The sequence below is a fragment of the Oncorhynchus mykiss genome, chromosome 3 (assembly GCF_013265735.2).
Source record: "Oncorhynchus mykiss isolate Arlee chromosome 3, USDA_OmykA_1.1, whole genome shotgun sequence".
Classification (NCBI taxonomy): domain Eukaryota; kingdom Metazoa; phylum Chordata; class Actinopteri; order Salmoniformes; family Salmonidae; genus Oncorhynchus; species Oncorhynchus mykiss.
This window is the reverse complement of record NC_048567.1, coordinates 19259877-19282571: the sequence shown is the minus strand read 5'-3', so window position 1 is coordinate 19282571 and position 22695 is coordinate 19259877. Positions and strand designations below refer to the sequence as shown.

Sequence of the window (22695 nt, the reverse complement as noted above, 5' to 3'; positions counted from 1 at the left end):
AATGCTTTCTCTCGGCCTATAACATTGAGTTGTGTTCAGTTGGGTTTCATAAATGGATAAATAAAATATCATTAAGATTCATACTAATAAGAAAAAGTCATACTAATATAGTAGTGTCTAACTTTTTTTTATCTAAAAACTAAAACAGACATTTTTCAAGTTTGACATGGTGGGAATTGGAATGCACCGACAGAAACGCATATCCAAACCCCGCGCCAAATATTGGTGGTTCAAAATGTCTTGAGTATTATTTGGCTAACGACACAAAATGTGACATTCCACTAGTAATTAACAATTATGATATCACAATTCGGGTAGCACACGCTAAAAGTCAAGTTTAAGAAGCGGTGTCTACGGTACCCGTGGAGGCACAAACCTTATCTTCAAACAAAAGCGCGAAACGCTTTCACCTCCCCAGTCAGTCCGTGCGGATCGCAACTCAGTGCAGCCTCATCTCGGAGAACGCCATTGAGAAAGAGTGAGTGAAAGAGAGAGAGCGAGCTAGAGAGAAATAGAGCAGATCAGAGGAAGAGAAAAGAAAGAGACAGAGCGACATACTCTGTGAAAAAAAGTGTCCATAATTCGTCACCCTTTCTTTCTCAATTTCCATCACAAACCCTACCGGTGCTTGGATGAACCAAAACCTATCGATCAGTCAGTGCTACACCTGGATCTCCTGACCAGCTCCGAGCAGGCATGTCCCGAAGGAAGCAGAGCAACCCCAGGCAAATTAAACGTAAGTTTTACAGCCTCGCTGTCCTGTTATCTACCAAAGCTTGTTGGAGAAGTTAAATTAGGTTAGTGAGGGACTAGTCACTTCGGCACCGATGTCAATTGGCAATCGCAGACTTAATTGATACTGTTGATGTAGTTTCGTTCATTGATAAAATAGTTATGGTTTTGATCAATCATATTCTGTCATAGGCTATTGCTGAGAAAGGCGTTCCATCTTCTGACTTTTCAAATGATGTTTTTACAGATACAGGAGTTTGCTTGGTGTTTGCTAAAAAGTCGATAGGTTACTTTATAATATTTGACATATTATTTATGTCAAGCAAATCAGGATACATCTATTCTTGTGATTTATTATAATGTGCTGATATGATCTACAGACATTACACACCATAAGCTAAATAGTGCATATCCTTTGCAAACTGTCTTTTTGGAATTCTGTTTCCAATTAAACAAAGGAAGTATTACATCTTAAACCTAAGCAATAAATCGAACATGTAGTAATACTAATGAAGGAAAAATGTCAGATGTACTGAATAACCTACACCAAATGGGTAATGTCCCCCTTCATACACACACACACACACACACACACACACACACACACACACACACACACACACACACACACACACACACACACACACACACACACACACACACACACACACACACACTGTATTGATAAATTAAACCTAAATTACAACTTTTACATTAATGGCATGAACCCTAATCATTCTGCAGATTTATGTGTAACTCTGTGTTGTTGTATGTGTCAAACTGCTTTGCTTTATCTTGGCCAGGTCACAATTGTGAATGAGAACTTGTTCTACCTGGTTAAATAAAGGTGAAATAAATAAAAAATAAAACAAAATGTAGGTAGTGATTGTGTCACTGTCTAAATATATAATTGGTTATACACATTTCTAACTGGACAGGTTAAATACATTGAAAAATACTGAAAAGTGTTCATGGTAATATAATAACTAAAATATATATGTAAAATACAATGGACAGTGTTTTTAATAGTACTACATGTACTTGTTGTTAGTTTCATCCCCATTTCAACGAAGCATTGTGCCTCTGGATCTCTGATAATTCAAGGGTTATTTCAATCACTTCAAATATCAACGCTTTGAGTGAAATATCATGTGACACGAGACAGAATTGTATCTATATGGATTTTTTTTCCTGTGATTTTAAACTAGATGTGAAATGTGTTTATGTAATTCCAAACGTGGAATTGAAATGGCTGGCCAAGCAGGCTTCCCAGTGGAAATGTATCATACAACCAGTGGTCATAGCAATGTTGCATTTTAGGTCTGCTTTTTAGAGACTTGAAAACAACGGTGACTTTTTATTGTGCCTTTTTTCATTTTCTATCGGCAAAGATTCACCGTATTCATCATACTTTTCTTGTTATAAGCAGTGTAGTGAACCTACTGTACAATACAGTCCTATGTGGTTATTCTATATTGACCATGTCATTTAGCTGTATGACTGTCTATGTGGTTATTCTATATTGACCATGTCATTTAGCTGTATGACTGTCTATGTGGTTATTCTATATTGACCATGTCATTTACGTCGGGCTGATTCACTGGGAATCCCTTGTCCTACGACTTAGGTTTATTTGAAGAGCAGGTAGGAGGAGACTCCTTTGGGATTTCTCATTGTTGTCAGACTTATAGACACGATGAGAAAAAATAATGAGTACTGTCCACTCTCAAGTTATTTTAGATAAATCTAAAATATTGTTTTGTTTCAATATATCAAATATTTATTCCAGTAATAGTGTGATTGGTAATGTGGATACAGCAAGATGGAAAATAGAGACTTTATTTATACAGTGTCTGTGTGTGTGTAAATTATTATTCTGTTTTTACATGAGGAATTTACTTAATAGTTGTTACGATTAGTCAGTAATTGATTGCACTGTATATGGCTGTCAACAAAATGTATTTATATATTCAATGAAGATTTTGAAACAGTTTTATTTGTTTTGCAGTATCAGCAAAATGGCAATACATTACTGCAAATGTCTATGTTTTCTAAAAGATCTTCATCCACTTGTCACTCACTGTCACAGCTTGTTTTGGGAATTTACAGACTGAACATATTTTCAGACATTTTAGCATTTTAGGCAAGTTAAGAAGTTGATAGTCGGAAATATATTTTTCAATACCTATGAATATATTTTCAAAGAACACTTATAGAATTAGTTCTGATTACCTATTGTAAGTGGATATCATGGTTCTGAATTATGAACCTACCGGTTATAGATTAAATGCAAACGCTCCAAGACTCTTTTGATATAGACGGAACTATTTAAATGATGTTTGTTGCAATTTAATAATAATACGAATATAATAATTTTGCTCTGTGTAATTATGGTGTAATTGGTATGCATGTGTTGCTATTCAGGATTATTTTGAGCAGAGAAAGCATTGCTGATCTATGAGGAATACGCACAAACCTGTGTACTATAGCCTAGCATGATGTGTTAAATCTACTTGCGTAAGAACCAATCACAAGGAGTATGCCTCTGAATTTTGTTGTCAAGCAAAGATAATACTGCCTTGATATGAGCAAACTCATATCCACTGTGACCCAGGTGTGTCAGATTTACTATGTTGTGTGTAAGAGGTTGTTAATGAGAGGGGAGGAGTGAGGATACAGTGTTGAAAGACCTAAAGCCCTAGTTAAAAACAGAAAGGTCAGAGGATGCCTCGATGTGTCCTACCCCAGGAACTAGGAGCTAGGGAAAGGCCTGAGGACCAGGAACTTGGAGCTAGGGAAAAACCTGAGGACCAGGAACTAGGAGCTAGGGAAAGGCCTGAGGACCAGGAACTAGGAGCTAGGGAAAGGCCTGAGGACCAGGAACTAGGAGCTAGGGAAAGGCCTGAGGACCAGGAACTAGGAGCTAGGGAAAGGCCTGAGGACCAGGAACTAGGAGCTAGGGAAAGGCCTGAGGACCAGGAACTAGGAGCTAGGGAAAGGCCTGAGGACCAGGAACTAGGAACTAGGGAAAGGCCTGAGGACCAGGAACTAGGAGCTAGGGAAAGGCCTGAGGACCAGGAACTAGGAGCTAGGGAAAGGCCTGAGGACCAGGAACTAGGAGCTAGGGAAAGGCCTGAGGACCAGGAACTAGGAGCTAGGGAAAGGCCTGAGGACCAGGAACTAGGAGCTAAGGAAAGGCCTGAGGACCAGGAACTAGGAGCTAGGGAATGGCCTGAGGACCAGGAACTAGGAGCTAGGGAAAGGCCTGAGGACCAGGAACTAGAGGCTAGGGAAAGGCCTGAGGACCAGGAACTAGGAGCTAGGGAAAGGCCTGAGGACCAGGAACTAGGAGCTAGGGAAAGGCCTGAGGACCAGGAACTAGGAGCTATGGAATGGCCTGAGGACCAGGAACTAGGAGCTAGGGAAAGGCCTGAGGACCAGGAACTAGGAGCTAGGGAAAGGTCTGAGGACCAGGAACTAGGAGCTAGGGAAAGGTCTGAGGACCAGGAACTAGGAGCTAGGGAAAGGCCTGAGGACCAGGAACTAGGAGCTAGGGAAAGGCCTGAGAACCAGGAACTAGGAGCTAGGGAAAGGCCTGAGGACCAGGAACTAGGAACTAGGGAAAGACCTAAGGACCAGGAACCAGGCAATGCACAGAAAGTCAGCGCAGACAGTCATTCTAAAGGACAAAAAGGTTGTTGGGCGCAGTTTCCCCCCCATCCTGCATACATTGGGCCGTTATCTAAAATGGTGATTTATGCAGTATTTTAATATTTTGCTTATTCTTTCCCCTTGGGTGCTCTCTGAGCGGTGATAAAAAGGCGAAGCTGAAAGAGCACCATTAATTTGCTCCGATGACTGGGGAGATAAGGACAGATAATGGAAAAGATAAGCAGGGAAGATATACCATCAGAAACCCGATTATTACCATTAAAATTCCAACCCAGCAATCTGCAGCCGGCTGATAATTCCCTCTCCGTTTCCACCACTTTGGATGATAAGGCAAAAAATAGTCACTCAGTGCTCCTTGATTAGGCTGCCTGGATATCCCGATAATACTGTGATAAATTATGTATTTCCCCCTTGTTTTTTTCCTCTGAAACGTTACATCTGATTTTTTTTCCTCTATATTTCTGGGTTGTCCCTGTATCCCCCCTCCTCTCCCATCTTCCTCTCCCAAGAATGGGATAAAAACCCATGCACTTTTATTGTAATAAGAGTTTGATAGAAAGGGGAGATAGTGGAGGTGTTTTGTATGGGAGCACATATCAATATTATCAGCCCATCTCTGTGAGCCAGCTGCTAGCTGTTGTTGTTTCTAGCCTTATCACCCCGTGCCAATATGCCAATAAATTGCCCAGATTGCCAGCTAGCCGCTCCAAAGTAGATCAGCTAAATTTGACTGAAATTATGGAAAATGGCTGATGCTCAGCGGATTGTGATTAGAGGAGAATATGTGAATTCCTTCAAGGCTCCCTCCTTCCCTCCCCCCTCCCACCTCTCTGTGGCTCCTATTGTTATGGTGTGGTGTGTCCATACCTCTCCCGCTGAGGGGTACATTTTGATTCTTAATAGGAAGGCAGAGATATGAACAGAGCTGAATGGAAAACGCCTCCCCTCAGAGTCATTTTTCTGTAAAATTGCTCCCAAAGTTTGGTGGCGTGTAGATGAGCCGAGATGATGTAGGGAGCTTCTTCCCCCAGTGTTGTTTATGGAGACATCCAATGTCAGATGTGCTTATTAAATTGACTTAGCACTCTTCCCTGGCCTAACTGTTGTCTTCACTACAGTACATGGTGCTGCCTGGGACTTCGTGAATTCCTGTTGTAGCGTTAACTAGCCCTTTACCAGATACAGGACTGCTCCTCTCTGCTGTTAAACCATTCAGTGGGGTCCAGAACTTGTACTGTGCAGAAATGAAACTACACTGTGATGAGTATGTATATGTTCATTCTAGAAGGATAACTACTGTATTATATTTAAGGGTGTAGATCTTTTTGACTGCTCAGAAAGACTTGATCTTACATCAGCATACCGTTTATCATATCAGGTGACATTTATACATGTATATCTTTGAGCAGTATTTGTCACAGGCAACTCACAGTGGTTTGTATGGGATAAGGGGAGTGTAGTGAATTGGTGACCAACATTTCTCTCTGTGTGTGTGTGTGTGGTGGGGGGGGGGGGGGGGGGTGCTTGTCTGTGCATGTATACGTGTGTGTGTGTTTGTTCGTACTTGAGTGTGTGTGAGACTGGGGATTGTGGTCAACTTTAGGCCTGTGCTCTGTCATGAAAGGTAATCTGCCTAGTAGAAATGTTGTCTTCTATTTGACCTCTTTCACAGCTGAATCGACTTGTAAACCAACTCAAGCAGTCTGATGTTTCGGGGGGAATCATCATATCTGTGTTCGGATGCCAGCCTCTCGTATTTGAGGGTTTCTTTTTTATTCGCCTGACAATCACGCTGCTTCTCTTGTGCTCATAGATTTCTGTCATATGAAGAATGGTTGTTGAATGCCAACTTTCCCTCAAACATCTGCTCCCTGCCAATAACAGCTTGTGTTGTGTTGCTGCCTTGTCGTCTCGGCGGAAGGATCCCGGTTCGCCTTCACTCTCTTTCTCAAGCACTGATGTTGCACCACCAATGTATGCAAATAGCATGCTGTCTCCAGTCTTCACATGATTTCTGGCTATTTTATTTAACATTTATATACGTTCAAGTATTGTTGTTGTGATTGTATGTCACATTGACGTTAAGCACCTGTTATACAGACCATATTTCGGATATAACATTACCGTAGCAACTATGAAACGGAATGTAGAGTGTGGATGGATGTGTGTTTCCTTTGTTGAAAACACTGCCAGCTGAAGTGGAGGCTGAGCTGAAGTTGGCATGGCTGGTGTGTGTGTGAGTGAGTGAGTGGATGAGTGAGTGAGTGAGTGTGTGTGTGTGTGTGTGTGTGTGTTACAGTGGTGCTGCAGTGCAGCTTGAACAGCACAGTGAGATGTGGGCATTGGTCGCTGGGTCGCTGGTTTCAAAAGGTGGAGGTCATTTCCTGTTTCCTCTTTGTCTTCCTCTTTCCTGTAATTCCACCACCATTATCCCAGTGACTCTTCACTGTTGCAAGTCATTATCTGCTCCTTCATAGTTGTCAATGGATTTATTCAACATGGATTGTTGTACTGGGGTTGTTTTTCAGGATCTGATCACAACCCTTTTCAGTTTTAGTGCTACTCTGCTGGCTACGTAGACGGCTCAGTCCCTTTCAAAGAATTTCTATCTATTTTTCTATTTGTCCCTTTTCATTTACATGCTGTTGTAAATAAAATAGAAGAATATGTAATTGTGCCCCAACAAATCCTAATAATTTGTTCCTCAGTTTATTTAGATATGATATCAAGTGATGCCTTTTGAGCCCCAGGTAACAATTGACTTTCAGCCATTTGAGTTAATAGCCTTGTCTCTAGTTTGTACGGATCAATATGTGTATTAATTAATCACAGCTATCAGGAGCCGGATCTGGTTCCAGTTGTTGTTACATCAGCAAAATATCAATGGAGAAAGTGGACTCCCTGATCGTCATGGCAACTTCATCTCTTAGGTCAAAGAGAGTTTATCTTATCTTGCTGCAGAGAGTGGCAAACTGCTTAGGAATCTAGTTTAGACTCTAAGATCATCGATTTAAGCTTTTTTTCTTGTTGTTTCGGGGAGGGGAGAAAAGAAGAGGGCTGCATTCTAATCACAACAGAGATGTTTAGATGTGAATATTGATCACTCTCCAAAGGCCATTATAGGATAGCTATGGCCTCTAGTCCAGCTGTTGTTCAAGTACGTCCTTTTAAGACCCAAACAAGGCTTTGATTATCAGTGTCAGCGTGTCAACACGGAGTATGTCTGTATAGCTGTCTGACAGTAGGGGACTGCTGCTGCTGCTGCAGGATACGGTTCCTACTGCTACAGACACAGGCTGTCCAGAAATCCCATCCTTCCCACTATATAGGATGCCAAGTCAGACACACAATACAATGTTTACAGACCAGTGTCTATACACATCCTGACACTTCTCTTCATCACAACACCATAAACATTCACGTATATAATTTGGCATATTGAATAATAAGTAAATTGATAGATTTTGGTATATCCCTGTATCAGCCACATTTATCATGGTGCACAGTTCCTAAAAAACTGTATTGTAGATAACATAGCGGTAGGCTAGTTTGTTTCGATAAAGTCTTTGTGTATATTATGAATATGGCCAGTTGTTCCAGGATGTGACTTTGCAATGTGCATGTTGATATGATATGAATATAATCATGTGTGGGTCTGCGCATCATCATGATGTCTGGTCTCACAGGAAGTTGGCCTGGTGGTGTAGGGATCTGCTGGGTCCCTCTATGACTTCGGCCCAAATGGTACACTATTCCCAATATAGTCCTCTACTTTTGACCAGAGCCCTGGTCAAAAATAGTGCACTACAGTATATAGGGGATACATTTGGGATGCACGCCATGCCTCTACCTCATCAGCAGGAGAATAGTCCTCAGGCTAGGAGCACACAGGCACATGTTTTTCCTCCCTCTCTTTTTGCCTTCAGGACACAATTGCCTCATTTAACATTCTCTATTTGGCCCCTGCCAAGAGGGGAAACAGCCAGGGAGTAAAAGAGCCACCACACATCATGAATTCTTTCATTTAACTTGTAAATTCCCTTTCACCTTGGTGATGGCTGTGCGTTTATCCACTGCCATGTTTTTTTTTTAGGTTACTCCCCAATATCGCAGTTATTTTTGTCGTCTGACGTCATGTTATGTTATGAATATGGATATTATGGGTTCTGTTTGGGATTTTAAACAGCTTAGATGATGAACACTTGCCTTCCTCTGTTCTATTCTAAAGCAGAATGTTCAAGGACTCGAATATTCTACAATTCAGAATGTGTTTCGCAGTAAACTTTTTCCCACTGTTCCCGTGTATATTTTTGGGGGAGAAAACTTTTCAATTAAAGTCAAAATGAGTTCTGTTTTGTTTCAATGGGCAAATGTGTGAATAATGTGCTATTAGTTCCATGGTGTTAATAAAGTCATGCATTAGCACTGGTTTCCTGCAGGTTTGGTTGAATCCAGGCTCTTAAGGATAGAGGAAGTGACTCAGCCTAGCAGCTGTGAATGTAAAAATGAGTTGTGAACATGATGTAATAACAAACATCTACAACTTTACTCTCACAGGAAGCAACAATGTCCTTTGTTTTCATTTTCCATGACATACTTGGAGGCTGAAAAGGGGCGATTTAGTCAACATAATGTTTTGACCAAGATACGACTTGGCACGGCAGAAAATGAAGCTATAACTGTTGCTAGCTGTTACGTGTAAGTCTCTCTCTTGGCAGGAATTAGCCAAGGCTGTGAAGGACTAGAACCGGGGAAGATAGAACTTTGCATTTCTTGGGCATTAAGGATAAAACACGTCAGACGTCGTAGTTAAGGGATAGGTGGCTACAGCGGATTAAGTAGCAAGCCTTTCAGTTCAATTTGTACATCAGCATTTCTCTGGGCCCAACAGCACAAAACACACAGCACTGCTAAGGGTTCACTGGAAAATCACTAATGACAAAGCTTTGTAAATAGATAAACAATTTATGTCAAATGTGCTGAAAATATAAAACGAACTTCAAAACATGTTAATACTTTAAAGAGGCTATGTTTTGATTCGCAGCATAGCGTGGCAGCATAGCGTGGCAGCATAGCGTGGCAGCATAGCGTGGTAGCAAAGCGTGGCAGCAAAGCACGTACGGCTGTTGACAGCCCAGTTTACATCCCCCTGATCAGAGGGCATATCTGCATATGATTAGCCTGGATGCATACAAATATTCATAATGGAATGATATGCCAATTGTCAGTGGCTGATGTTGATCGATTATGTTTTAAACGAGATTATGCAAATCAGATTGGAGGAAGAAGTGAGTCTGATTGGCTGTGATGAGAAGAGTGACAGGTTGTAAAGTGTTATTTCTCCTGTCCTGTAATTAGTCCCCAGCAGTTTGAACTATGTCAAACAAATAGCTATGAAGTGAGATGGTGATGGAACTGCCTACCTGCCTTTCAGAATCAGGCAGCAGTGGATCTCATCTCAAAGAATTCTAATCTGGTAATTGCTAAAGACTGGTTTGGTGACAGTGACCAAGTAGCTTTGGCCGAGCAAAATGCTTTGCCTTATTATATCAGATGTGTTTTTTTTTTAACCAAGGTTCCACCAATCAGCCATTCCCTAGGACCAAACCACAGATCGCTTGGCTAAACGCTAAAAGCATCCTCTCATTCAAGACATGATACTTAGAGTCCCAGTTTAGTCTAACTGAAAACTATTGATTCTGTCTCTATAAAAGGCTGGTATTAACGTCCATCCCTGTGATAAAATGGTGGTGATGCTTTAGTGGGTGTAACATGCTGGTCTACACAGACCTAGAGCCCAGAGCAGACCGTGCTCTCTCTGTGTGAACCATGTGTCTGGGATTCTCCAAAGAGACCCATTTGACCATAATGAAGTTTCTTAAGCTTCTGAAACAGAATAACAACTGGGTCAGATGATAAGCTCGAGCAAAACAGGGGAAGAAAGTAGAAGAAAGTGATTGATTGATGTCTCTTCCACCATCACAAGCAGTTGACAGTTAGTTTAGGATCAGATGATTTCACTCTCTAGACTGGAGTGAGGGGAAGCTAGGCAAATCTTCAGGATAAAAAGGTCAAGGGCTTCTCTCCTTCTCCTTCTCTCTCACTTTCTCAACAGCTTGCTTTGACAAACAGGGAAATGCTGCTAACATTCGTGAAGAAAGACAGAACATACCGTCATAGCTAGTAATATTCTGTGGAATGACTGACTATAGTTGGAGAATATAGCTCACTGTCCTGTGGTCAGCATTAGCCCTAGACCGTAACATTTCCTTCTCAGTCATGTCAATATAATTTTCCTTTGGAGTGTTGAATAAGATGGACACCAGCTTTCATTTGGGGTAAATCTGTTCTTGTCAGCAGGATCTGATAATGCTACGTGGTCCCATAGTATGAACCAGCTAACCAGTGAGAACATGGAAGTTGTTTGAGGTGGAAACTATAGCAACTCTCGTTGTGGTTTCTGAGGGGGTGAACATGGAACAGCTGACATTGAATGATTGAATGGGTACTGTAAACAAACACAATCCACCACAACCCTCTACGTCTACATCATCCTCAGCATCAGCCCTTCCAAAACCACCAACAGAGAATCCTGTCCCAATACAGAGTTCAGTCTTCGTGAGATGTGGTAAGATACTGGATCTCCCAAGTTGGAGTCATAAGGTCTTGTCTAGTCCACTGCTCTTTGACTAGTGTGAATTCATCTCTATATACAGTTAGCTGGTCTTGGAGTCTGGAAGTCACAGCAGCTTTTAGGTACAACTGTTTACTAACATCAAAAGTGTTGTCATCGAAAAATGATCATGGCTATGCTTTTTTGCAGCCACAACGATGCCAATGTTCATGTGATATTGTGATATTGCACACGTGCGCGCGCGCACACACACACACACACAATGCAGGACTCTATCGTCCATTAGCTTTGTCTAGGGGACGCTTTCAACATCAGGGTCTCACTTGGAATGAAGTGGCTATGATAACAGCAGTCAAACTGCACTATTATGAATCAGTTCTTTTAATCATCTTCCATTGAAAAAGTATTCCTCCTCTATTGACTACAACCACTAACCTGACAAAACATGGATTAGCCCAAAGAGATGTTCAGACAATGGAAACCGTCCATCCAGCCAGCATTAGGGAAAGCAACCACTGTTTGTTTGAAGTGGTTGAAATGACAACCTTCTTGTCAAAGACTCCTCCAGGAGAATAAAAGGGATTTGTAATGAACATAATAATTATATCCTATGTGTTGGACCTATGGTGTCCCTTTACAATGCTTCAATCCTCAGTCAGAATCTGCTTCAGCAATGCTTGGCAAAGCGCGATGATAAAAAACCCATTATACACAGTGAAAATGTAATGAACTTTATTTATCAAAGATGTTAGTCAGGCAATGTTGTTATTTGGGTGAAGACCAATATACTGAAGTGTTTGTGTTATTTGTAGCATTTTGCCCAGATACATTTTAGTTCAACTCATATCTTTCCAATGTCCCTACAAGTGATGTCTAAACAGGGTGGCTGGTTTTATCTGAAATGTAGTTCTTAGTTTCATGTAAAACATCTCATTCTGGGGCTTTAGCTGCAGCTGCCTTATCGTTTTCCCTTATTTCTCCCTAGTCGTTTATTTCAATCCCCCAGGTTTATATGTTTCACTCTCCTTTCATTCCTGGGATTGCCTTTCATAAGTTCAAACACTCTACAACACTTCTGGTAACTTTAGATGTGTATTCACTGTGATTCAACACTGGTTTTTGTATTGTACTGTAGAGCATAGAGTGTCCAGCTCTGTCTTGAGCCTGAACTAAGACGTTGAAAACATCATGACCTAAATCAGTGTTGAATAATAACAGAACAGAAGCATCCCCTAAGCAGGTATTGTATAGGCTACCTACAGTAGGTCTACAGTATGTGAGAGAGGGAGAGAGAGTGTGTGTTCATACTGTACCTGCATGGTGCTCCTCTACAGCTCCAGTTCCTGTGGTTGCTTTGGTCTTTGTCTGCCACCTATCAGCGTGTCAGCAGTATGTCTGAGGCCCAGTTGTATAATGCACCATTTATGGCTTTGTGGGGGGAGACGGCGGCCGGGCAGCGGAATCGCCCCAGGCCTTCCCCTCAGTGAGTGGATTAACATCGGCCTGCTTTAGCGCTGCTCTACCACGGTGTGAAATCTGCCCCGCTCTGGGTCCAGGCGATGGACCCCAACACCCCGCACCCCCCCCTCAACGCAAAGCCTCTCACAGCCATCTGTGAAATGCAGAAACTCTGTGTCTAAGTTGAGTTCAGATCCCAACCGCCAGCCGTGGCCGGGGCCAGGAAGTAAATGGCCAGGCAATTGATGGTTGGGGATCAGCTCACTGATGTCGTGCCGCGTGTGCAGGAACCCTGCCTACCCCCCCCCCCCAACCCGCACTGCGGGCGTGTTGGAGGAGGTCTGGGGCTCTGGGCGCTGGCCGAGAGATCTCTGCCTGGTTCCTGGTTCCAAATCCCCCCTCTGTGCATGCCTGCCTGCCTGTGTGGAGGCGGTGCCACTGCTCCCCTGAGCCCATGCCCAGTCCTTTGAAGATAAGATTTTGATACAGAGTCCCTTTCGGTACGTCGCTAGCTAACGGATGCTCTTTGTGTGTGTCACTGCCCATGCCTGGCCTCTGCTTAGAGCCTGGGGCTACAACTCTTGGTCATAAGGAATGTATAGGTTGTATTTAGATGAGGGGTGGATAACTACCCTTATAATGGGTGGTTGGGATGTTAGTGGTTTAAACATTAGTAGTAATGTTGAACCACAGAGTTGTTGATTAGTCTCTGGTGTCAGAATGGTGTTCATCATAAATGTCTCAAAACAGATCTTTTCTGTGTAATTTGTTTATCTCAAGATTTGTAGTTGATTTGATTTTGAAGTTGTTTTTATCCATTAAGGGCCCAGTACACAAATAATTCTCCAAACTGTTGAATCTGTGTTTCTTCTCTATTCTATTATGGTGATTATCTGATGACTCACTCTCTGGCTGATTGTGGGTTTCTTGCCCATATTTTAACATTGGAGAGTCACTTTCAACACTTCTCACTCTCAACATCTGCATGAAAAAAAGAAGTGGAGAGAAGAGAGCTCATCATAATCAGTTCTTTTCTGAATGAGGAACTCAACTCAAAATATTCCCTTGATTTTTTTCCAGCCCGTGGTTTTGGAGTTCAGAGTTCAGATCTATGCATAATGTCTTGTGATTGCATGGCATTACGGAGGTTTGTGAAAGCCGTCTCGCCTCTGAGTCCAGCACCACCACCACTAGCAGCAGCAGCACATCTTTCCATCCACACACACACACACACACACACACACACACACACACACACACACAGGCTGCTCATCAGTGATGGAGCATTGATTGCTTTTTGATACCCCTCCAATATGGACGGTGTCCTGCATACATCAACTAATTAGAATGTACTTACAGTGTCTGTGTGATAGCATACACCCAACACTCATCATCAGATCACATGTCCAAGTACTGTCTGTCTGTCTAACCACACTCAGCTTAGTCACTATGTAAATTCCCCTGAGTGGAAAAGCTAGCAGAGCTGAGAAAAAAATACAAAAATGAAAATTCAATGGAAGAAAAAAATGAAAAAAATGAGTATTCGCTGGAAGCAGTGTGCAAGAGCAACTTGCAAGGTAAACAAATATATTTATGGAGGCAGCAAACTACTTCGGGGAGACTCCCAAGAGGGTGCTTTAACCATGCAGACAGAGCCCTGTTGAGTAAAGATCAGCTGGAGGTTGGAAGAGAACACAGTGGCTGTATCCATGGAGTAACAGCAGTGTGTGTACAGTAACTGTTCTCTGTCCACTGTCCATGTCACTGTGACTCTGTCTCCTGCCTGTGTACAACTACTATACATACTGTGTGTGTGTGGTGGGGGGGGGTGACTTTCCAGAATCATACTGAGAGAATGTAATGGGGCGTGTCTCTGAAATGTATAGCCATCCTCAACAGCCTTCACACATCTTGGTGGTACACACACACACACACACATACACACACACACACACACACACACGCAGCAGCTCCCAAGAGTGAAAGAATAACGTGCAGGATGTGGAAGGAGGGGAGCAGAAACAGAAATCTCACTGCTGTTTCCTCAGGTAATCTTGACTGTGATCTTAATTCCAATAAAATGTTATTTTTTTTGTATAAGCCAGATCCACATGCACTCGACTCCACTGGTATTTCTGGGGTCATACTTTATTGAATATCATTTCAGATAACAAGTGTAATCCCTTGGGGGAAGTGATGTATATTGACCAGCTCAGTAATAACCTGCCTAAATCTCCAGACCTTATACTATAGTAAAAAGGGCGAATAACTATTTGTGCTCTCTGATCAATCAAATAGGACTTCCTGTATTGTGTGATACACCCATATCCCAGAAGGGGACGACACTAATATGTACTGTACTAAATGAACAGCATCTTATAACCTTTTCACTGCTTTGAATTAGCTAAACCTAGGCCATAGGTGGCAATGTTACACGTAAACTATTCATATTATCGATTGTGATATTATATATCCAATGGCTTAAGTCCTATTTGTGACAAATTATTCTCTGAATGAACCCTATGGGAATCATTTCATTTGTCCCATCAGTGCATCTATTGGCAGAGGAGCAACCAGGTGACCTGTAAGGATAGGGATGGTAGTGTTTACGGTTCTACCTCCAGCTTGTTGTCCTCCGTCCGTCAGTCAGTCAGTGAGAGAGACGATGCATCCCTCTTCTCCCAGATAGTTCATCTCATCATGGTGTGTGTGTGTGTGTGTGTGTGTGTGTATGTTTTATCTTGACTGGCCAGACTCATGACCTCTTGGCTCTGACAATGTCCCCAGGACTGAGGGACAGAACCAGGGCAGTGGAAGGAGACAAATCTATTGTGAAAATACTTATTTTCAATGAAATTCATTGGTAATATTAATATGCCTAAAGTGCCTCATGCAACAGTGCACAATGACGTGAAACATTTGTTGAATTGAATGCAAATGTAGCCTACGTCTTGGATTTTTGGTCTGTTTGGGAGTTTTCCACGTCTGACAGATATCTCTGTCAGTAGGCCCAAGGCCTAACATATGGAGTGAAAAACACAAGAAAGAAAATGTCTGCCTGATACGCTGAGAACTGTACAAATTCATGAGCCATCAAAGACTGCGATATTTATTTTCCTTTGCATTGCAAAATAGAGAAATGAATGGCCCGGCTTCCCCTGTAAAGACAAACTTGAAAGCAATCACCCAGAGTTCTTTAAACCTTTTCTGTGTTGTGTATTATGCAGCGTTCTACTGTCTATGTAGTCTGTGCCGTCTAACTGCCTTTTGAAGTCCTACTCCCTGACTGTACTGTATTTGCTTTTCACCAATTCTTTCTCTGCTGGTTTGAAAGTGTGACCGATCGGGCGGTGAAAGCATCTCTATCAATTCACTTTGCTTCTTGGCTCCTCGGCTGGAAGAAAAGCTCCAATTGGTCGTTTAGTTAGTGGTTTGTAAATTAATAACATGCAGGTCAGGGTTGTTGTCTGTGTTGGCCTAAGGTGAGTCTGGTGGAGCAGAGCAGAGAGGAGCAGAGTGGGGCACCAGATTGGGGACAGGAGGGAAGGACAGATGCCCCTATTACAGCCCTGCTGGCCCAGACCTCCCTGGCCCGGCTGGGGTGTGATCTTAGTACTACACCACAGGCCTGGGAGACGGCCATCTTCCCAAAATCTCTGACAGCAGCCTCTTTAAAAAAATGGTCTCTTTCAAATGTGTTAGTGTGTGTGTGTGTGTGTGATCGTGCTAAAATAGAAATCAGTGACTACTGAGTTGTTCAAGGATGTCCATGACTCTCCGTCTCTCCATCTCACCCTACCTCTCTCTCTCTCTCCAACGTGTTATTTTTCTGTTACAATGTCTCTGCAGTGTGATACAGTAAGCAGTGCCTTCAGGAAATATTCACACCTTGACTTTCTATACATTTTGTTGTTTTGCATCCTGAATTTAAAATTGATCAAATGTCATTTTTTTGTCGCCCTAATGTCAAAGGGAAATTATGTTTTTCTATGTTTTTCAAAATGAAAATCTGGAATATCTTGAGTCAATAAGTATTCAACCCCTTTGTTATGGCAAGCCTGAATAAGTTCAGGAATAAAAACGTGCTAAACAAGTCACATAATAAGTTGCATGGATTCACTCTGTGTGCAATAATAGTGTTTAACATGATTTTTGAAAGACTACCTCATCTCTGTACCCCACACATACAACTATCTGTAAGGTCCCTCAGTCGAGCAGTGCATTTCAGACCAGGGAGGTTTTGCAAAGCAATGTAAAGAAGGGCACCTATTTAACAGAGGGAAAAGAAGGAAGCCTGTACAGAATACAAATATTCCTAAACATGCATCCTGTTTGCAACAAGGCACTAAAGTAATATTCCTAAACATGCATCCTGTTTGTAACAAGGCACTAAAGTAATATTCCTAAACATGCATCCTGTTTGCAACAAGGCACTAAAGTAATATTCCTAAACATGCATCCTGTTTGCAACAAGGCACTAAAGTAATATTCCTAAACATGCATCCTGTTTGTAACAAGGCACTAAAGTAATATTCCTAAACATGCATCCTGTTTGTAACAAGGCACTGACGTAATATTCCAAAACATGCATCCTGTTTGCAACAAGGCACTAAAGTAACATTCCAAAACATGCATCCTGTTTGCAACAAGGCACTAAAGTAATATTCCTAAACATGCATCCTGTTTGCAACAAGGCACTAAAGTAATATTCCTAAACATGCATCCTGTTTGCAACAAGGCACTAAAGTAATATTCCTAAACATGCATCATGTTTGCAACAAGGCACTAAAGTAATATTCCTAAACATGCATCCTGTTTGCAACAAGGCACTAAAGTAATATTCCTAAACATGCATCCTGTTTGCAACAAGGCACTGACGTAATACTATAAAAAATGTGGCAAAACAATTCACTTTTTGTCCTGAATACAGTGTTATATTTGGGGCAAATCCAATACAACACATTGCGGAGTACCACTATCCATATTTTGAATCATAGTGGTGACTACTTCATGTTATGGGAATGCTTGTAATCGGTAAGGACTGGAGAGTTTTTCAGGAGACAAAATCCTAGAGGAAAACCTGGTTCAGTCTGCTTTTCACCAGACACTGGGAGATTGAAAATCTATGTCAAAGCTCTTAGAGACTTTGAGAGAAATACTCATTCTAACATGTAAATTACATATTTTCTGTTACAATTTCTAAAAACATGTTTTCACTTTGTCATTATGGGGTAGTGAGTGTCGATTGGTGAGAAAAAGATGTATTGAATCCATTTTGAATGTCAGGCTGTAACACAACAACATGTTGAATATGTCAGGGGGTATGAATACTTTCTGAAGGCCCTGCTGATTCCACTGAATGAAGAGATACATGCAGCTCAACAAATTCCACTGGCTATTTTTTTAAGCGCGCCACAAAGTGGCCTATTTCTAACACCATTATCCTGTGAGTCTAACACCATTATCCTGTGAGTCTAACACCATTATCCTGTGAGTCTAACACCATTATCCTGTGAGTCTAACGCCATTATCCTGTGAGTCTAACACCAATATCCTGTGAGTCTAACACCATTATCCTGTGAGTCTAACACCATTATCCTGTGAGTCTAACACCATTATCCTGTGAGTCTAACGCCATTATCCTGTGAGTCTAACACCAATATCCTGTGAGTCTAACACCATTATCCTGTGAGTCTAACACCATTATCCTGTGAGTCTAACACCATTATCCTGTGAGTCTAACACCATTATCACGTTTCGTCTAACACCATTATCACGTGCGTCTAACACCATTATCCTGTGAGTCTAACACCATTATCCTGTGAGTCTAACACCATTATCCTGTGAGTCTCTATGAAAGAGCTCTCCTTTTCTCTTGTGAAGGTGTGGGTGGGGGGAGGGGAAGGGAGGAGACTGCCTAGACCCCGGCCGCATGGTCGTTATCTGCACCAGATGCAGGTTGACTTCAGACTTTCAATGGAAGGTAAAGAGAGGGGAAATTAATGAGAGCCATAAAGCCAGTAGGATAAATAATTAGGCAACCAAACAACCATCCGACCCAAGATCCATGCAGCCACAGGAACATCTGCCTCATTCCTCACCAACTTTTATCATCCACTGTTTCTCAGAACTGTGGCTGATGTCAGTTTTTGTCTTTGGTGTGTTTTTAACTATGTTTATTTACTTTTTGGCATGAAAGTCAGTGCTGTTACTCTTCATGAATAATCACTATGACAGGCCTCTCCGTCCTGCCAACGGTAATTGGTCAGATGACTTCCTAGTTGAGACGTTCGTTTCAACGTTAGACAGAACGCTTGTGACAATTCAGTTGTCAAAAGGTGTGTTTGTAAATCAGTGGGAAGAGAAGGTGTCACACTGGAGTGAATGTTTGTGTGGAGTAAGCTGACGTCCTCATGCATTTGGCATGTCCAGTGTTCACAGTTAGTTGACATATTAACCTCATTTTAATAATCCATATAATTCATCTCTACTTCCGTGCCACCTATTTTATTTTGAGCTGTCAAGCAGACTGCTCCTGCCTTGGTATAGTCTCACTAGGCTTATGCATCTAGGTTACTGATGTCATTGTATTAAACTGATGGCTTCTCCAGCACGTCCTCCTTGGGATCCAAGATAATGTTGTAGCATTAGAGGACAAGACCGTGGTAATGTACTAGCGTATATTACATTGGTATGTTTACCTGCGGTGTGTCTGTCTGTCCCGGAGGATTGTGTGTCATTGCTGTCATACTATGTAGAGTAGATGGAGCAACATATATTGTTCTGTTACTCCCCAGACAGACAGACAGACAGAGATCAGTGAGAGACTTACATTGTCCCGTCTCAGTCTTTGATGGCTATTCATGGTTCTGCACTATAATCTGTGTCTCTAATCTCATTCAGAGATATAAATAAACAAGTAATGCTGTACATAAAAGAGAGAAAGCACATGGGTGAGCATCGCAGGGATTATGGTAATTTTGAGGATAAGTAGAGGTGTTTAAAACATGACTTTTTAATAGGGGAGGAAGTAACTTCCTTTAACAGATCTGAACTCTACGCTGGAATTAATATGCAAATAATTAACATAGAAACAACACCATTTCTGTCAACTCTATGCATGGATGCATGCTGCGGTAAACAGGTTTTTAGACATCTTTTAAACTCATTATAAAAGTAATAGAAATGCAATGTTAAAATGGGGGTTGTCTTAAATCACCCTCCGGTGAGAATGTGTTCCTCTAGTAACGGAGAAGGTAGTACACAGCACACACATTCCCCTGGCCATTCTATTGGTCTGAGAAGCCCTCGTAACACTTGTTTAGCTCTAGATGAATGACTACCTTCTTAATGATCAAAGTGTCCATAGTGGAGGATACCTACCTTCTGAAACAACACCCATATATAACAGTTGATTTCAGGGCAGTTTTTCGTTCCACCTAATCTCTTCCAACATGACATTTGGAAACTCTGAAATCAATTATGTGTTCTCTACCCAAATGAAACGCAAAAAAAACGACTATATGACTTAAAAGTCGGCCAAGCTCACCTTTGACACGCTGCATTACAAAGAGAAAGGGAAATCACACTGCATACCTGATCCATAACAAATCCTTTGAAATGGATTGCAGGGCCTGGGTTGGATGCAGTCCTGGCGCTAGTTGTGGCATTGATGGCACAGCCCTTGGGCACGGGGATACTTGGCCTGGACAAGATGGACGGTTCCTGGGCCCGTATCAGTGGGCACTGGGCCGTCCTGGGGGAGCTTCTAAGCCATGCCGTCTGAAGAAGAACTGATGGCTTTGGCAGAACATGTGGACATGCTGTGGTTTTTATTTCAGTCAAAACAGCCCCGATGCTATCGCCTTCAGTCACCCAACCCAACACAGGCAGCAGCAGCAAGCTGACCTAAATGATTTTCCTTACTACCCAAGTTTGTCTCTTTTAAAAACGCATCAAAACGGAACTGAAGTTTTTCTTTTTTGTCTCCCTTTAGAACGAGTTTCGCCTCATGAATTGTTGTTTCATCTCAGTTAGACATCAAAATGCAGTATCGTTAGTATCCCTCCTAATGTTCAAATGTATAGAGGAACACCTTGAACTACCTAACAGGAAAGTTATATTGCTGCTGCTGATGATTCCAGTATGATAATTATCAACACCAACCAAATTGTTTCTACTACGAGAGAAAATTGACAGCTGCAAGTCTTTCAGAAGTAGTTAGTTGATACCTATCCACAGGCTAATGGAACCGCCACCTTTGATGAGAAGTTGAAACGAGTGTTGCTGTGTAGGCTTGGCACAGTACTAGACATAGCTGGAGGGGCTGTGGAGCAGAACAGAGCAGAGAGGAGCGTAAGGGATCGAGACATTTAAACGGGCCTCATCCAGAGGTGACAAGGGCACCGTGTTCTCTGAACTGTATCTTCTGTCTTTCATTGTCTTTTATTTTCCTATTATTTTAAATGGCCTGTATTTTTTTTCTACTAGAAGGTTTTTTGATATCCATTTAGATTGGAGGTTCATTAAAAAAAGCTCAGACAATAGAGTGACTCCTAATTAAGCCGCACTGCATCTGGCCCCTGGCACCCTATCCTGGTGTTCCATCTATTTTGCTGGGGAGAATTCATTTGTTTCTTAATTAAGAAAAACACCAATAGCGTGAAAAATCTGCTTATGGCACCTGAATCCTAATGAGTTAAGTAGTGAGGGGGAGAACTCATTCCAGTAGCCCTAGAAATGAACTGGGACCTGATAAAAATGAACTAACTAGCCTTGCATAAATTGATGCTGTGGGAGAGAAAGTGCTCCATCATCATGGCCAAGACAATATGCAAACTATCTTCAAAGAAATCAAATTGCCGGAATGTTTTCATTTGCATGTATTAACTATTACCATAATGAGTAGAAGTGACACCCGGATTGTGTGTCTGTTCGATTGATAACTCTGCTGCATCTGTAAATAGTCTCCCCGCAAAATGATGCTACCAGTCAAATCAGCGTTGAACTGTGGAGAGGTTTTTACAGTCTTGTACAAACCTGATGCAGTGTTGAATCTGTGTCATCATCCTGTAACCGCTATCCTTAAACAGGAAGCAGCTGGGAGACGTTGTCTTTAAGACACTGCTGTGGAGGAGAGGAGAGCACCTGGCTGGGGGCAGTTCCGTGAGGCTGTAGCTGGACCCAGAACCAGATTCACTAGGCAGGGAGGCACACTGCTTCTCCATCTCCCTCACATGTCTCAACCCTTCCAGGATACCAGCAGCTCACTTATCTCCTTCCTCAACACCCCACCATAGCCCACGTTGGAGAGTCGCGGGCAACCAGCCAAAGATACTGATGTTTTTGTACTGCAGGCGTCATGCAAAACATTTGAACTGTCTTAATATTCCAAATCATTTTTTCAACATGCTATTTCAGAGGATCAGCCGCTTGGGTCAAATTATTCAATTAACTGTCTGTTTATTACTGATACCAAAGCCGGGTAGCAGTTCTACTTATCACCTTTTCTGCAGATTGGTGTTCTCGCAGAATACCACCATAAAGATTGCCTCCCTGTAATTAAAATGGCACAGAGACAAATCTGGCACAGGGGCTAAGACACGGGGAAATGAGGGAGGTAGGGGGAAATTGCAGGGGGCAACGTTCTCTGTCATCCAATGAAAAAGTTTGGGCTACAAGCGTTTAACTAAATGGGTGTCAGAGAGGATATATGGCGAAGGAAGAGGATGGGTGTGAAGCGAGCAGAGAAAACGATGAGCCTTTGGGTGGCGTCGTTGTTGTTGTTGTTGTTGAGAGCTGTTGTAGGCTACAGAAGGCAGTTGGTTCATGAACAGTTGGTGGTGAACGATCGGCCTCTTGTTGCCATTCGTTTTGAACCAAACGGGTAAACAGGAGGCTGGATGCTAGTCTGATTCGTCCGGTGGCACTGCATTGCTGTTTGGATGTCCTCCTAAACCACAGCCAAGCTTCCCTCCCAGAGCTGTGTTTGATGAGCAATTGGCAGGCTATAGAGACACGTGTACTCGCATCTCGTGGCAAACATACCTTTCATAGAGTCAGACTCGACAGACATGTGACTTCTCAGAGAGGGGGAAAGGAGAAGGAAATGAAAGCAGCAATAAGCTGGGGATGTTAAACCCAGACACGAGAAAGACGTGAGACACGACTTTGGATTTAGACTGAATCTTCATGCGCTT

General features: G+C 42.2%; 1 protein-coding gene across 1 annotated transcript in view; it reads left to right on the top strand.

Moving 5' to 3' along the window:
* The first annotated feature begins 203 nt into the window (after positions 1–203).
* LOC110511176 (zinc finger protein ZFPM2-like) overlaps positions 204–22695 on the top strand; it is a 216857-nt gene continuing 194365 nt past the window's right edge. Inside the window, exon 1 of the mRNA XM_036971043.1 lies at positions 204–736. Within this exon, the coding sequence (XP_036826938.1) occupies positions 697–736 (40 nt within the window). The 5' untranslated portion in view covers positions 204–696. The remainder of the gene's footprint in view (positions 737–22695) is intronic.